We start from the raw sequence: 16,770 nt of genomic DNA on the forward strand, positions 1-16,770 counted from the left end.
CTCAAAACGAAAGTGTCGCAGTCTATTGATGATGTATCCGAAGTTTCTGATTGATCGGTTTGGCAGAAGATGTTTTAAGTTATTTTGAAACATATTAAAAATAAAAGGCCAATCCAAGAATGGCCCCAAGCCTTTGGATCACTCATCTTCATTGGAGGAGATATGGAATAGATTTTATGACTTGTACCAACCATGCAAATTTGGTGTAGAAGTCTCCGAGCAAAATGTATTACAGAATATGGGGGAATAACAATCGTCGTAAAAATTACAGCAAGAATGATAAAAACTGAAATGGTGATTGTTGTTAACAAGTGCTTACATTGTGTTGTTATTGTATTGTAGATTTCCATGGTGAATAGCCTTCTGAAGTTTGGCCTGAGTGAGCTGAAGTTGTGTTTTCGTATCCGACTTACAAGGCATCTCTACCAGAAATACTTAAGGTACTGCAGGACCTGATGTCACATTTCTATCAGTAATGTCAAATCAATGATTCATTTTCCCTGCCCTCCTCCCCCCAAAAAGGGGCAGAATCTTCCTGTCAACTGTATTGACTGGGTTAAAGTCTTCAATAATCACATTTTGAAATGTCTCTTAAGGTTCCGTATTGTTTATCTCTTCAAGCCATTAATGAGTTTTCTTATCTTCCTCTCCCGCTCTGTGCTAGTGGTTTCACCTACTACAAGATGGGAAATTTGGACTCACGGATCACAAACCCAGATCAGCTCCTCACTCAAGATGTTGAGAAGTTTTGCAACTCAGTCGTTGATCTCTATTCTAACATTAGTAAAGTAAGCATTGTTTAAATGTGACTTTGGTTCCAGTCTCGATGTGACTCAATTTATTGCTTTTCCATTTTAATTGGATCGACCAATGTTGTGTTCACAGCCTTTATTGGACATCAGCCTGTATGTGTTCAAGCTGACATCTGCCATTGGGGCTCAGGTACCAGTAATAAGGATAGTTTTCTTGCTGTTCTCTATTTCCAGCTATTTAAGACTAGCAGTTAAATTCTCAGTTTCTCAGGTCATCGCCCATTCACAACCATTAACTTTTCTGCCCCATTAACCATCCCGAAGCCAACCTCTTTCCAAGTTTACAGTTTTGTCCTTCAACACTGCCGTTTGTTCCCCCCCCTCCCCCATGCTGTTCTTCTCTTTCTGTCACGTGCTGATCCATTCTGTGTTCTAGCTCCTCCCCAAACTTTAACAGTGTGTACAAAAAGGTGTTCATGAAAAGGATCATTGTCAAAAGGTTTTTTTATTGCATCTATGAAAGAAAAAAGCAGTGTTGTTGATGTCAAGCTTTGCGATGCTGGTTTGTGTACACCCCAGGGTCCTGCTACCATGCTGGCCTATCTTCTGTTCTCTGGCCTGTTGTTGACACGCCTGCGTCGGCCCATCGGCCGCATGACCATGGCCGAGCAGAGACTAGAGGGTGATTATCGCTTTGTCAACTCGCGTCTCATCACCAACAGGTGCAAATGACACAGTTAGTACTTGCTCCACACTATTGGCCTTACTGCCATATTGCAGTGTAAATAAATCTGATCGTCCAAGGTGCTACAGCTGCATTTGCATTCTCTTCAGAATACTGTGCCTCTGATATCGATTAGTCTTGCCCTTGAGTTGAAGGTTGTGTTGAGCCTTTAGCACTAGCTAGCTTTGAGCCCCAGTTTTTACCATGCAATTCCGGAATTTGAGCCTGCAGTCGTCCCCACATTAAATAGGACAGAATACAACTTTAAATATAAAACTTTTTTTTTCTTTGCAAGAGTGCTGCTCATAGAAGAGCAAGGTTATAAAGTTAAGTAATTTACTTTTTTAGCTTATCTGGAATTGGAATTCCAGATAAGTCAACGTGCTCTGTCCGTCCATCCGTCCGTCTGTCTCCTATTTCAATATCTCCGGCCAAACCGCTGGGCCAATCCGGCTGAAATTTGTCAGCAAGATTCCGTTTCTGACTCGTAACGGGAATTGCAAAGCTCGTTCCGGTCAAGTAACTTTAAGTAGGTCAAAATGGTGGACTTAAATTCCTTCAAAAATCTTCTCCGGACCCACCAGTCAGAATGCTACCAAATTCGGGTTACAATATTAGAACAGGGTTGTGATGTGAAATTTCGGAGGTCATGCCAATCACGTGACCGGAAGTGTGTCAAAATGGCGGTCGTGTAAATTCCTTCAAAATTCTTCTTCTCCAAACCCACCAGCCAGAATGATACCAAATTTGGGTTACAACATTCGGACAGGGTCCTGATGTTACATTGTGGAGATCATGCCAATCATGTGACCAGAAATGTGTCAAAATGGCGGCCTCAGTAAATTTAGGGAAAATCGCGTAAATTCCTTCAAAATTCTTCTTCTCCAGACCCACCATTCAGAATGCTACCAAATTTGGGTTACCGCATGAAAGTGTAAAACGATGGACAAAAGTGATTCTTTTAATTTTATTTATTCTCTTGTTTACAGAACTGCAGAACGATTTATATAATAAACATTGACAGACTATAAAGGAATAATTAAAGATTCATAAGGAAGGAAGGGTGAGGGCAAGGGAACAAGTTTCATCACATCTGAATGTTTAATCTGCCTCAACGCAGCAGGAGACTTCATTTTAAAACCGATTTATATTTATTGTACATCGTTATTTCAATTGTGATGTTTATTTTTCGATGCTGCCAACCTTCCTCTATATTTTTGTGAAGCCCAGGAACCAAACCCCCTTATTACCATGGGAAAGGTTTCTAAATATCACGGTTTTGAATATCGCAGCATTTTCCGGGAATTTAACCCCCTCCCCCCCCGCCAATATGTAAGGGTTTACTGTTCAGTGTTCAGTGTTCAGTGTGGTGATTATTACCTCTGAGGAACTTCTCTAATTGGCTACTGCATATCATTTAAAGATGGACATTCGATCAACAAGGCAAACATCAGGTGAGTTGAGGATCTTGTTTTGACTGACCGAATAGTTTCTGTTCATCATATCAGTTTGTTTGTTACCATTAAGTTTTGATTGTGTTACCTTATGATAATTTTTTGATTGTTGTATACTACCCCAGTATCTAAGCTGTATCCAGGCCAGTAATCCGAGACAAAAGTCTGTATCCATCCATCGGGACCAGAGTCTGTGCAGAGCGTTGGTGCTGCCTAAGCAGTCTCCTTGGCTAATGGGTACAATTCTGGACGGGTCACCACTCCAACACAGGATACTAGGAAGCTGGCACTCATTTTTCCGACCTCGGAAGGATGACAGGCAGAGTCAACCCCACCTGGTATTAATTCAACAGCCAGGTGGGATTTGAACTCAGGATAAGTCTGTCCGACAGAGATTATGTATGAAAGGATGAGCTGTCTTGTTTAACAAGTCATTGCTATTTAGTAATGAAGAACAACCAGTTTTTAATTTTTGTCCAACTCGCATGTTTTAGATGCCACATGTTTTCCTTACTTCTGCCAAGAAAACAGGTAGGATAATGGAAGGGAAGTTACTTGACAGGCTAAAACGCAAGTTTGTAAATGTTTTTATTTTTGTCGCTCGTATATCACAATACATATTGTTCTGCATACATTTAATAGGGTTGGCAGGAAAGCTTTGAAGTATCCGTGCTCATCTTCAAACTACTGTATATAGCCTGGGTGCAAATCTCGATGAGGTTATGTACATTTTGACTTGGTTCGTTAAAACTTAAAATCGAATCTCAGTTGGAATCTCGACGAAACGACTCGGCTATAACTGTCACCATTGTGTCTCACACATATGGGGATGCATCATTGTGTTCACCGTCCATCGGATGGATGTGGAATTGGAGGGCGCATCTGTCAACATTGGTTGTTGACAACATTACATTGATGTAATATCGAGACTTTCCAAAGAGTTATCTATCACAGGCACCCTGACCAAATGACATGTTACTGTCGTGACATAGAGTATCTGCAGGCAGGGACAGACCATGTTACCAGCAATGATAGACTTTTGTCTCGGATTACTGCCCTGGATGTGTATATATATATATATATATATATATATATATATATATATATATATATATATATATATATATATATATATATATATATATATATATATATATATACAGGGTGTCCCAAAAAAATATTCAACTTTTCATCTGCAAAGAGGATGGTCATAACATATATATTTTTAAAAAAGAAATATGGCTGGATAGAAAGCTGAAAGGTTGAAGTTTATTGTACCAATGTCAAACTTGCCACCAATATTTAAATTTTGGAATAGAATCGTCGTTTTCTTTTAGACCACATGTTCCACGTAGGCTCCACGTTGTCCGATCACTGCCTGCAAACATGTTGTCATGTTCTCCATCACTTTTGGAAACGTTTCCTGAGGAATGTTCTGGATTTCTCGGTGGATGTTTTCCTTCAACTGATCAAGAGTCTGAGGCCTAGGGTTTCCATAGATCCTGTCCTTGAGATACCCCCACAAGAAGAAGGCTGGAGGAGTAAGGTCAGGGGAATACGGTGGACACTCAACGTCTTCGTAGAGGGAGATAAAGCGGCCCTCAAAATGTTGGTTGAGAAAACGCCTTGTTTCCCTGGCTGTATGGGGCAGTGCCCCATCCTGCTGGAACCACTGGGTTCTCATCTGGATCAGGTTGTTTCTCCTACGGCCCTGAGTACATAGCTCAGGCAGATATAATTCCTGAATAATTTCACGATAGTTCCGTGCAAGTGCGTCCCTGGTCATCTTCAAAGAAGTATGGACCAATTATCCCATACCAACCAACCGCCACCCACATGGTGACTTTGAGAACAGATCGAGGCACCAGTTCAGTTGATTTATTAGCAGGATTTTCAGTTCTCCAGTACCGAAAGTTTTGCTTGTTTACCTCCCCGGACAAGTGAGCATGGCATTCGTCCGTCATGTGAAGTTTTTTGAGGAAGTCTGCATCTTCCTCCAACTTTCCTGAGAACCCATTTGCAAAGTCGTCGTTTGCGTTTCTGTTGATCAGTAAGCACCGTTTCCGTTTGAATTTTGTATGGAAAGGCATAAATGTCTTGGCGTAGGATCCTCTGAACGGTGCTCTTATGAATGTTTGTCTCGGCAGAAAGTCGTCGAATCGATTTTTTGGGACTCTGAACGACCGCCTGTCTCACCATTTCCACATTTTCTTCACTACGACCTGTCCTCTTCCGACCAATGTGACCCTTGTGAAGGTCACAGATGGTTCCCACATTGGTAAACTTTCCAATGGTGCACTTTATTATCCGAAAGTTTGGTGCATGGCGCAAGTGGATACCGAAATGTCTCGAGTAAAGACGTTGCACCTGTATGACACTTTTCGTCTGGTGCCAAAGTTCAACAATTTTCGTCCGTTGTTGTACGGTCAGTCTTGGCATTTTTCTGCTGCTTGCTTGGTATCAAAATAAACTTCAGGGTCTCTGCAACAAGAAATGAAGCATTAGTGACAAAATTACTGCTTTTTTAGGATCAAACAAAGCATTTTAAAAGTTGTATATTTTTTTGGGACACCCTATATATGTGTATATATATATATATATGTATGTATATATATATATATATGTATGTATGTATATCTATATATATATATATCTATATATATATATATATATATATATATATATATATATATATATATATATATATATATATATATATATATATATATATATATACATACGAGGTGTGTTCAAAAAGTATCCAACCTTAATTTTTCGTGCGTAAACAAATGAAGCTAGGGAGGCGTGGTTTGGTGCACGTATGTAGGTGATCCTAATTCGTATGCGTGAATATATTCCCGCCTGCAGAAGCTGTCAGTCGCCGACAAACCGCCGATGAGTGAGGAAGTGTAAGTGAGCGCCGTAGGATTTTCGTTTTTGACAAAATGATGGATCACTGTGGTTTCATCGCCAGTGATCAGTGTGTTGAAGAAGTTGGGATCGCTGTTCACAGTCTCCAGTAGGTTCTGTGCGATCCCCAAACGGAGTTGCTTCTGCTCGATCGTTAGCAGCTTTGGCAAGAACTTCGCTGAGATTCTCCTTAAACCCAAATCCTCAGTCACAATGGAATGAACGGATCCGATGCTGACGCCCGCATCCTCTGCAAGTTCTCTGATCGTGATTCGACGATCCTGCATCAGCAGGGTCCTCACTTTTTCAATGACGATCTCATTTTGGGATGTTGAGGGCCTACCAGAACGTGCTTCACTTTCCACTGATGTGCGACCATCTTTGAAGCGGTTGTACCACTCTTTTATCTGTGTGGTGCCCATTGCTTCGTTCCCGAAGGCCTGTTGAATCATGTGGATCGTTTCCACTTGGGAATTGCCAAGCTTTACACAAAATTTGATGCAATAGCATTGTTAAAGTTTTTTTCCGTCATTTTGTCAAAAACGAAAATCCGACGGCGCTCACTTACACTTCCTCACTCATTGGCGGTCTGTCGGCTTCTGCAGGCGGGAAAATATTCACGCATACGAATTAGGATCGCCTACATACGTGCACCAAACCACGCCTCCCTAGCTTCATTTGTTTACGCACGAAAAATTAAGGTTGGATACTTTTTGAACACACCTCGTATATCACATACACTTGGAAAATTCAGGTTCTCCATCATGACAGCCAATCCATAATTTTACGTGGGGTCTTAAATCGGATACTTCTTGTGTTTAAAAGCTTGATGATCTTTGACTAACATGGAATCTTTTTGAAAATGCTTGCAGTGAGGAAGTAGCATTCTACAATGGAAGTATCAGGGAACAAGACAACATTCAAGTGACATTTCACAAACTGGTGAGTGTTCAGTCGATTATTTTTGGCACTATACTACAATGAGCTTCATTATTGTTGTCATCATCCATATTTATCTCAATAATGTTAACTCGTTCAAAATAATCTTTCATCATCATGGTGACCATTTATTTTGACTCCAGTTTTTTAAACATAAGAAGAAATCTTCAATCATCGTTTCAGTACAAAACATCCTTCCATCGAGTGGTTTGTCTGTATGATTACTTCATCATCCCTCAGTGGTGTTTGAAGCTTTGTCTTTCTTCTGCATAGGTGCAACATGTACATTCCTTCATCCTCTTCCGTTTTGGAACGGGAATCATTGATGACATCATCGCTAAATGTTAGTTTGCAATTTTCTCTACTTCACTGAGGTTGTAGTTTTTACTGATTTTTTTTTTTTTTTTAATTTCACTTTCTTCCATATTTACTACATTTGTTTTGCCATTATTTTTCTACTTTGCTTTGGTAGATTTTGCCACCGTCGTTGGATACCTCGTAGTGAGTCGCCCTTTTATGGACCTTAGTACACCGAGACACCTGAACAGTACCACATCACAACTGCTGGAGGTAATGCATCATTGTGCAGAGTCGTGAAACGCTGGATTTTGCCGTGACGTTGTGCTTTACCCAGTAACTTGAGCTATCATTTTAAATACATTTATGTCGTCGTGTAAAACCATTAGAACAGAAAACCGAAAATTGGTGTTAGTGGTATTGTACTGTTTTCAATCGTATAACAATAATGTCGGCTGGCAGGATAGCCTTAAGGTCCTGTATATGCACACTTGCCTTTGAATTATCTAGCCTGGGTTGGAATTTCAACCCAACCATAAACTGAACCCTAGTGTTTCACGTGCGAGGTGAGGCAGCAATGTGTGCATCGTCCATCAGAAGGATGATAAGCAGAAAGTCTCGTCTGCCAGGACTGATCTGTCAGTCAACATTAAAGATCCCATGGGGTCTTTTGCATAGACTGGGCGAGTTATCGCCGGCACCCTGAACGTGTTACAAATTCCTGCCCTGACTGACTGCTTGGAATGAAATGGCAAAAAGCTCAGCATCAGCACACCACCCAGCATGACCCTTGTCCAGGAACTGCTTTGGCAGCACCTACACTCTGTAAAGAGTGCGGTACACTTGATTGATCAAATGGTATTAAGTATACCACTCCTGGGAGGTGGATTTGATCCGGTGGTCATTGTAAACACGTTGCCAGATATAAATCTTAGCTCACACCTTATGCAGCATTATGGGGGATGGAAAATATATTTTTTTCAGATAAATTCACAATTGTAGTGTTAAACTCCCTGGAGGTTAAATGTGAAATTTGAAAAGGGGAAAAGGAGTGAGTGGGAGGGTAAGGGTGGTGGATGAGTAACATTTTACAGTTTATTTATATTTAGTAGCAACTCATTCGCCATGCATGCGTACTTTGCATCTTGTTTTGTCTGTTACGTCCTGATCTGTTCAATGTGCTCACTCTTTCACGAGCCTCGACTCCGTATACAAAAAATAAATCTCGGTCCATCACACAGTTTTCTGCATATTGCAAATGCAGAGGAACAAAAAACGTGTGCATCCTCTTATTAGTGTGTTACTTATCGACAACTGATGCAGATTTATGGCTGTATAGTGCAAACGTGCATGCGGGTTAAACATGGTTCATTGAACCGCGGTTGATTATATGGTTTTGGAAAATTTCCCAGTTTAGGTCTCGGTTTTTATCAGGATGATGATGCTATCAGGATAACAGTTGTTCCATTAGCTTTTTGTAATAATACTGAATATTAGTATGACTGACGGTGCAATATTTTTCAGGATTACTACCAGAGTGGACGCATGCTGTTGCGGATGTCGCAAGCTCTGGGTCGTGTGGTCCTTGCTGGACGTGAAATGGCTCGTCTTGCAGGGTTTGAAACTATTGCTGTTATCATCAATTGTATCACTATTATTATAATGACAAGCAGGGTATCTTTGTCTGACAGGTTTGTAGATGTCTCACCTCAAATGAGCAATTTTTTGGAGTGTGTATTGGGGTAAATGGGATTTCATTGTAAAAATTCAGTGAGCAGATATCGCAGTGGTTGGAGCTGGTAACCTTGGCAACATTGTTCCATTCTACTAGCGAATATTTCCAATCCATGTTTGTTGTACCTCTGAAGTATTACTTGGGAGTGAGGGTGATATTGCAAAAGCTTGGCTGGGAAATGGATTTCGGTAGTTTTGGGCCTACCACCTGAGAGAAGATCACCGAAGTTCTTTCCATGCCAACTGAACACCTTTGAGCACCTATCCCTCACCACATCTCTTCTTCAGCCCCATCCCACCCCTCTCTCTATAATTCAGTTTCACCTTTTGATATCAGTTTCGATTTGTGATGCGAATGGTGTACAAAAAAAGTCAAAACCGATTTTCGGAGGGATTTTTTTCTGATTTTTGTAATGGGTCTAAAGTGTCTCAAGGATCTTATGGGGGTCTAATGGAGGTAAGGGGGTCCAAAGTGTTTAAAGGGTCTTTAGGTCTGAAAAGTGTCGAGAGGATCAAAGAAGGTCTACAGTTCTCATAAGGGTGTAATGAGTGTGAAGGGATCTAAAGGGTCTTAACAGGGTCTAAATGGGTATGAAAGGGTCTAACGGGTGTAAAGGTCTAAGGGGTCTAATGGGGGTCTTAATGGTGTAAAGGAGTGAAGCTGTAATAAATAAATTAACTCGGGAGTGCAACACCGCTATAGTTCCCTCCTCATGACTTTTTTAAACATCTATTTAGGTGCATCATGGTTAAAAATCCGACCCGAAAAGTTTTGTCATGATTAATCTTGGGAGCTCAAACCAGTAAGATCATAAACAAACAGACAAACAAATGATTCACTTTTATATCTACAGACAATACTGCATACAGATTGTAGTTCTTGCTTCTCTTGTACTAATCCGCTGATGAAGTTGCCGGAGGAATTCTGTTTTTTGGTTGTCCGTCCATCCGTGCGTTGGTACGTGATAGGTTTTCGTTCCCGCAATAACTTAAGAACAGCTGAAGGGATTTAAATCCAACTTGGTACAAGTATGTGTGATGATGTAATAAGAGGCATATCGGTCAATGTTGTGACGAAGAGGAGTGCCATTCTCGTTCTTTTTAATCCTCATACATTTTTCTTGTACAGTAATCATTATTTTTGATATTGAAGTAATAGTCATTGGCGGTGAAGGCATGGATTATGGTGACTTTCCTGTTGGACTGCAGTTTTACTGCAAGGATCACTGAGCTAATAGAGGTTCTGGAGGATCTGGGAGCTGGAAAGTATCAGCGGACAATGGTCACCAACTCTCAAGGTGTGTAGAGTGAAGTGGATTGGATCCAAGCTTTTGCTTGAGCTTCACCCACACGACATGCTAAGAACTTTGTTGTGATTTTTTTCCAAGTAAAGGCTCATAAACCAAGAGGAATGGAAATTGTTGATGATGAGTTTCTTTTTGTATAAACATCAAATACACATTTTCTTGGGATTCGAACATCAATTTGGTCTTCTTGCTCCATGACTGAGATTGGGTAATTTAGAATTTGCACAGGGTACATGTATACAATAGCCTACTTTTATGAAAGGTATTGTCGGGTCTTCAATGCACACCAGTGAATGCATTTATATGTAACGGTTGACTTAATGTCCTCTATGAAGGATGGTATACTCATTGATGCAGTAGCTTGCTTGCATAGCAGCAGGATGACCTTTTTATAGTTGGGTTACAAATCATATTATGGCGAGTAACAAGATTGCAGGCAAAGTGGATGTACAAATGAAATGGATGTAAGCTGATTTTAAAGATGCTTGTTTATGAAGTTAAAATAGGTTGATGGAAATCACGTGTATGCAGGTGATGTTTCAGCTCCACCACTTATCCCAGGAAGTGGTAAAGTCATCATTGCTGACAATATCATCAGGTAATTACAGCAGCTTGTGTGGGGAAAAAAAATGGTGCACTGCACTTGGAATAAGGGTTTCAATTAAAGCACAAAGTTATTTTTGAAGTAAGAATGTTCTATTATCATTTTATAACTCCTACTAATGATTTGGTGAACCTTAAAGACTTTGTACCCCCTTCCCCTCTTTTTTTTCCTACACCCTTTCTCCTGCCACCTCCAAAAAGGGCGTTTGTTCTCTGAAAACTTGACAAACCATAAAACGAATTCGATTTGCACATTTTCAGGATATCATTACTTGCTGTAGGTCAACTGTCTGATTATTGTGATCATCCCGTCTGAGCACTTGTTTGTCTATTTGTTGGCAGAATAACTGGACAAAGAGGGTAGCTGGAATTGCAAGATTCAGCAGAGAACTTCATGTGACTGTCTCAGACAAGTTCAACTTTAAGCGAAGAAGGAAAAATACAAAACTAAATTTAATTCAGGAGTACATGTATTCATATTGCAATACTCATGTCGCCGCCTTAGGCCGGTACATGAGTATTGCGATAATCGTGTTTTTGTGTACAAGATGAAACTTTGTGCCAAATTTGGCAATTCTAGCTGCTCATATTGTAGAGTTGTTTTGCCAACAAACTGAGACGTGCTGAGCCCAATAGTTACATACAGAGCAAAGGCAAGAAGGACATCCAATAAGGCACCATGGGCTCAAGAGACTGAAGTTGAGAGGGAGAGGTGACTTTCACAGATCAGGCAATCTCTATTCGGATCAACAGCAGCCATGACCAAGGAGCAGAAACTACTAACGCTAATCCGGGATAGGAAGTTAAAATCAGAAGCCAGTCGTGAGATGACCATAGAGCAACAGGTTATCGTTTTTTAAAATAAACGTCCGACAAAGCCACACAAATGTTAATTAAATTACACCCCAACGACTGGCCTCCAAAATTGTCATCGACTGGGAATCCTCCGTCATGCAAAGTCCTTCCTCGGCCCACCTGAGCTCCCGAGCACACACAAAGGTTTCGTCCGCAGTCTGGTGGAGTACTGCTCTCCTCTCTGGGCTGGTGCTCCCGCCTCTCACCTTTCTCGGCTTCACGCTGCGGAAACCAAGGCATTTAGGATCATTGGTATCTCCTGCGGTGAGGCTGAGTCATTGGGCCTCTCACTCTCTCACCGCAGGCAGGTCGGTGGTCTTTCTGTCTTCGACTGTCTCCTCTATGGTCTCGTCCCCCCTGCTCTGTCTGTGATATGCCCCCCCCCCATATTTCAACAGGGCGCTCAAGGTCCGCCAGCAATCCCCTTCGGGTAAAACTACAAAATTCACCAATTACTGCTCACCTTCACTTTTTCATTCCTCTTTTTTTCTGCCTTTGGAATAAACTCCCACACTCTCTTCAATTGTCAGGTCAGGCCAGATCAGATCTGTGACTTGTAACAGGTATCATGCAAACCTGTACTAGCCTGTTTCATGGTCGGGTTGTCGGTGACTAAACCGTCTCCCCCACCAGGTTTTCTGGTGAGGAGGGTGTATGACATGGACACCCAGCAGGATTAAAAACAAAATCTGTCAAAGGGCAGAGGAACTTATGAGCTAAAGGCCATCCATATCCAGTGCCCAACTGTGTCTGCAGATGTCCTCCTGCAGTTGGGTTACTTTCTATAAGGAGGATGGTGGCAGGATTTGCATTCCGGCCACCGTAAAACCCTTCACTTCGCAAAACAAAATAAAAGCAAAATAAATCTGAAAACCCAGTCCATGGGAGTATTTCCTGTGCAGCTGTCCTCCGCAAGGCACCTCACCAGATGACGGGATTGGGACAAAGCCTTCATGACCCCCACTTTTTGATGAAAGGAGAAAAACTACGGGGTAACTTTCCCGGATCAGATTGCTGTAGTGTGTGTCTGGGGGTGCTGAGGTGTCGTCCAGCAGATGGTGGTCTCCTTGGGTTAACCAGAGTCAGTCCCTTTGGGTGGGTGCCTGGATTTTCCTATCCCAAAGAGAGGATGATGATCTGTCTTTGTTATCATCTGAGCTCAAGCGTTTGGACATCGGTATTGCAGCACGCTCTGAGGTTCGGAGACCGGATTGCGGAAAGATAATGGTGGGTGGTTATTCCTACTATTGGTCTTGTCGCTCTGATGGTTACCATGCCCAAAGAGTTGCTGTAGCTGTGTCCAATAAGCTGACTCCAATGATAATTGAGGAAACACCGGTCAACGAGCGTATTATGAGACGAAGGATTCGTCACTCCTTGGGTGTCATTCCATGGTCTATGTATGTGCTCCGACTGAGGCGAGTGATCTCACCGTGAAGGATGCATTCAAAGCCACGCTCGAGTCTGTGTTTGATCAATGCCTCAGGCGAGATACTCTTCTCGTCTTGGGGGATTTCAATGCATCAACTGGAACTGATGGGGATGGTTATGAGATGTGTGTTGGTCTGCATGGGTCAGGAACTATGAACCAGAATAGCTATAATTTCCTTGACTTTGCAAGAAGTCATGGACTTAGGGTGGCTGGTTCATGGTTTCAGCGCCCATAGGCTCATTGCTGGACTTGGGATTCCAACGCAGGTGCTGTGGCAAAGGAGATTGACCATGTGCTCGTTGATGGTCACTGGAGGTTGATCCAGAACTGCAGGGTCTACCGGAGTGCTCAGTTCCTCAATACCGACCACAGACTTGTAGCAACTCTGAAGTTGCAGTTTAAATCCAGAATGGTACCATCTCTGCCGAGGCTGGATGTTGGCAAACTCAAGGATGATCGGGTAGCTGAGTAGTTTGCGAACAGGCTGAGTGGGGATTTGTGGGTTCTGGGTGCTTTGGGGAATCTTGAAGAGTTGTGGAGTGCCTTCAAGACCACCATCCTTGATGTTGCCGGGAGATGTCTTGGAACTCATTGTTTGGCGAAGAATTTTGTCTCTCAAGGGACACTGGATACTATTGACCAGAGTCGTAGGGCCAGGCTGAATAGCAGAGCTGAGCTGTTCAGGGAGCTGAGGCGTAAAACTGTACGTGCGCTAGGGGTTGACAAGGAGGCCTATGTGTGAGGAATCTGTGAGGGGGATGAGCATCAACTTTGGTCAGGTGATTCTCGCCCTGCTTGCAGGAGAATTCGCGCATTGTATTCCTCCAAACCCATCCCTTGGAGTACTGCAGTTAGAGCAGAGGGTGGTAGGCTCTTGAGAGAGGAGTATGAAGTGAAGGCCCGCTGGGCCGGTTACTTTAAGTGTCTGCACCAGGCTGATCCACTAGCTATTGAGTTGGATGTCAGTGGTGTTACAATCCCTATTGCTGAACCTCCAATCAATTGTGATCCACCTTCACTTGTGGAAACACAGGTTGGGGTGAACCGGTGGAAATGGGGTAATACTCCTGGGATCTGTGGCATTCATGCTGAACTTCTCAAGGTTGGTGGAAATACTGTGCTTGTGTCATTGCATGCAGTTCTGTGCTCTTCCTGGAACACAGACATCATCTCAACTGCCAGGAAGAGGGGCTTTGTTGTCCCTCTCTGGAATGAGAAGGGTAATTGCCAGGACTGCAACAACTACAGAGGGGTGACGCTGCTCTCAGTGCCGGACAAGGTCTTTGCTCGGATAAAAATTGATAGGGTTCGCCACCATCTGCTTGAGCACCAGCGTCCAGAGTCGTCAGGATTGACAGCAAAGAGGTCAATGATTGATCGTATCCTTACTCTTCGGGTCTTCACCCAATGCAGACGAGAGTTTCGGCAGAGGCTGCTTGCAGCCTATGTTGATCTCTGTAAAGCGTTTGATTCGGTGAATTGGGATGCCCTCTGGAGGATTCTTGGTCTTCGTGGGGTGCCACCAAAACTGATCAATCTGATGTCTGAACTATACTCTGATGCGGAGAGTGCTCTGGGATGTGGTGATACCATCTCTGACTTATTTCCAGTTGTTACTGGAGTTCATCAGGGGTGTGTACTGGCCCCCACACTTTTCAGTGCTTGTATGGTCTGAAATCTTGGAAGGATGTTGGAGAGATCAAGCTGTGGTACATTGTTTGGGAATGTCAAGATCTCTGACCTTGATTTCACAGATGATGCAGTCATCTTTGTAGAGACTTTAGATATCCTTTTGGGGGCCCTCGAGGTGCTGAATGAGGAGTTGGAGCCGCTGGGATTTCAGGTTTCCTGGGTCAAAACTAAGATCCAGGCTTTCAATGACATCTTGGATGCTGCTATCTTGTCTGTACCTGTTTGTGGTGAGGATGTTGATGTCACGGAGAGATTCACTTCCTTGGCAGTGGTATTCATGTCTCTGCTGAGTGTGAGCCAGAGGTCAACAGACGTCTGGGTCGGGCATGGGGAGTCATGGATTCACTGCATCATGGGGTGTAGCACTGCCGGTACCTGTGCAGGAGGACGAAAGTCTGAGTCTTCAGGTCCTTGGTGCTTCCAGTCTTGCTCTACGGATGTGAGACTTGGACTCTGACCAAGGATCTGAGATGGCGACTTAATTCCTTTGGTACCAAGTCTCTTCGGAGAATCCTTGGCTATTGCTGGTCTAACTGTGTGTCCAACGAGCGGTTGCTGAGAGAGACTCAGATGAGATTTCTAACCCGCATAGTCCGTGAGCGTCAGCTGTAGCTGTATGGACATGTGGCTCATTTTCCTGACGCTGATTCTGCTCACCAGATTCTCTCAGCGCGGGAGTCTTGTGAGTGGAGGAGGCCAATGGGCCGATCACGTTCCCCGTGGTTGCAGCAGGTTGATCACCATCTCAAGGAGATGGGGATGGGCCAGTCTTCTGTCTGGAGGATGGCCAGACGGAGGCCCCTTGAGGCAGAAAGTGGATGCAGCAACGTGCTGCTCCGGCACATTCTCCCATACCTGACCTGACTATCTTCAATCCCATTCTTCCCTCCAGGTCTTTAAAACAGCTGTTTACCACCACCTCTTATATTCCCCCATCCAAAACCACGATCTTTTCTAACCTCGTTAATCCACCCCAAACCCACCTCCTTCAAATTCCCTGCTTTCCTTCCCGAAAGTTCTCTGTCGTGTAAGGTTTTGAAAGTCCCCGTGGTGTCCATCTTGTTAACCCCGTGTTCTCTGCCCCACCCCTCTCCCTTCCACAGATCTCCTAATGTCTCTGTTCCCCACTGTTTTGTCCTTCCCTCTCCCACCCCTCTTTTCTCCTGCTTCCCCTTGTTGTACGTTGTGTGTTACAGACTATGCAGGTTGTGTGTTACGGACTATGACGGTGTTGTCCATGCTAGTTGTTACTGTTGCTCTCATATGAGCCTCGACAATGTATACACAAAAAAAAACAACCAAAAAAAAACTAAGCAGTCATATCCCCATCTGTGGGGAGGTAGGGGGCCAAATTTTTATTGCACTCATGACGGCCCATGGGTACCTCGAGCAAGTACAGTATACACATTTTGAGGGGAACTGGTGAAGCAATTTTTGATCTTGAAGTCAGAGGCCTTTCATCGTGCAATCAAACATTAATACCCAAATCAACAAATTTTAATATTGCATCAGAAATGAAAAAGGCAAGTCATAATAAGAGAATGAACAGCATGGAAGTAATTTGAAATTTCCACATACTGGGAACATGCTGGCAGAGAATTGGATCACTTCTCAAAAAAATTATCGCACATCAAATCATAAAACAGCCATAACTTCTTCGAAGAGAAACGTGGAGTGAATCGGCATCTCCATCAAGAGTGCATTCTAGTTGTTACTGTTGTCCATCATCATCATCATCAAAATATATTACGCATAAGCACAATGTGGCACTACCAGGGCCATCACAGCAATAAAGCAATTGAGAGTAATATCAAAGAGGAAGGTACAGTGAATGAGGAAAGGCAAATGGAAACGTTGAACATATTTTCAAGAGAGAAATTATTCCTCAGTATCCTGTGATGTGATGTGCATATAACTTTTGTGCTTTGGAAGGGGTAAGTGATTAGTCCTTGATCTTTGTTAGTCTTTGGCTGATCCATCAATATACAATTGTTTGAGTTGTGTTGACTTGGGAACAAAATTTGTTGCAGGTTTGACCGTGTACCTTTGACCACACCCAACGGTGATGTTC

General features: G+C 42.9%; 1 protein-coding gene and 2 long non-coding RNA genes across 8 annotated transcripts in view; 1 reads left to right on the plus strand and 2 right to left on the minus strand.

The window, feature by feature from the left end:
* The window catches only part of ABCD3 (ATP binding cassette subfamily D member 3), a 104,140-nt gene that overhangs the window by 30,667 nt on the left and 56,703 nt on the right, over positions 1–16,770 (plus strand). For all 6 annotated transcript variants that reach the window (XR_015059389.1, XM_085885910.1, XM_085885912.1 and 3 more), the window contains 11 exons: positions 343–440; positions 665–788; positions 886–942; positions 1,332–1,474; positions 6,713–6,782; positions 7,053–7,122; positions 7,252–7,349; positions 8,601–8,692; positions 10,020–10,108; positions 10,649–10,715; positions 16,730–16,770. The exon at positions 16,730–16,770 is cut by the window's right edge and continues 23 nt beyond it. Coding sequence is in view for 5 of the 6 variants with exons in the window: in XM_085885910.1 (XP_085742036.1) it covers positions 343–440; positions 665–788; positions 886–942; positions 1,332–1,474; positions 6,713–6,782; positions 7,053–7,122; positions 7,252–7,349; positions 8,601–8,692; positions 10,020–10,108; positions 10,649–10,715; positions 16,730–16,770 (949 nt within the window). In the remaining variant the exon portion in view is untranslated. The remainder of the gene's footprint in view (positions 1–342; positions 441–664; positions 789–885; positions 943–1,331; positions 1,475–6,712; positions 6,783–7,052; positions 7,123–7,251; positions 7,350–8,600; positions 8,693–10,019; positions 10,109–10,648; positions 10,716–16,729) is intronic.
* The window catches only part of LOC147025203 (uncharacterized), a 25,123-nt gene continuing 12,532 nt past the window's right edge, over positions 4,180–16,770 (minus strand). Inside the window, exon 2 of the long non-coding RNA XR_015059393.1 lies at positions 4,180–5,411. This is a non-coding gene — a long non-coding RNA (uncharacterized LOC147025203). The remainder of the gene's footprint in view (positions 5,412–16,770) is intronic.
* Positions 16,014–16,770, minus strand: part of LOC147025204 (uncharacterized) — a 2,457-nt gene continuing 1,700 nt past the window's right edge. The window contains exon 2 of the long non-coding RNA XR_015059391.1: positions 16,014–16,770. This exon is cut by the window's right edge and continues 1,536 nt beyond it. This is a non-coding gene — a long non-coding RNA (uncharacterized LOC147025204).

The sequence above is a fragment of the Eptatretus burgeri genome, chromosome 6 (assembly GCF_056783735.1).
Source record: "Eptatretus burgeri isolate ZD-2024b chromosome 6, Ebu_testis_v1, whole genome shotgun sequence".
Taxonomy (NCBI): Eukaryota; Metazoa; Chordata; class Myxini; order Myxiniformes; family Myxinidae; genus Eptatretus; species Eptatretus burgeri.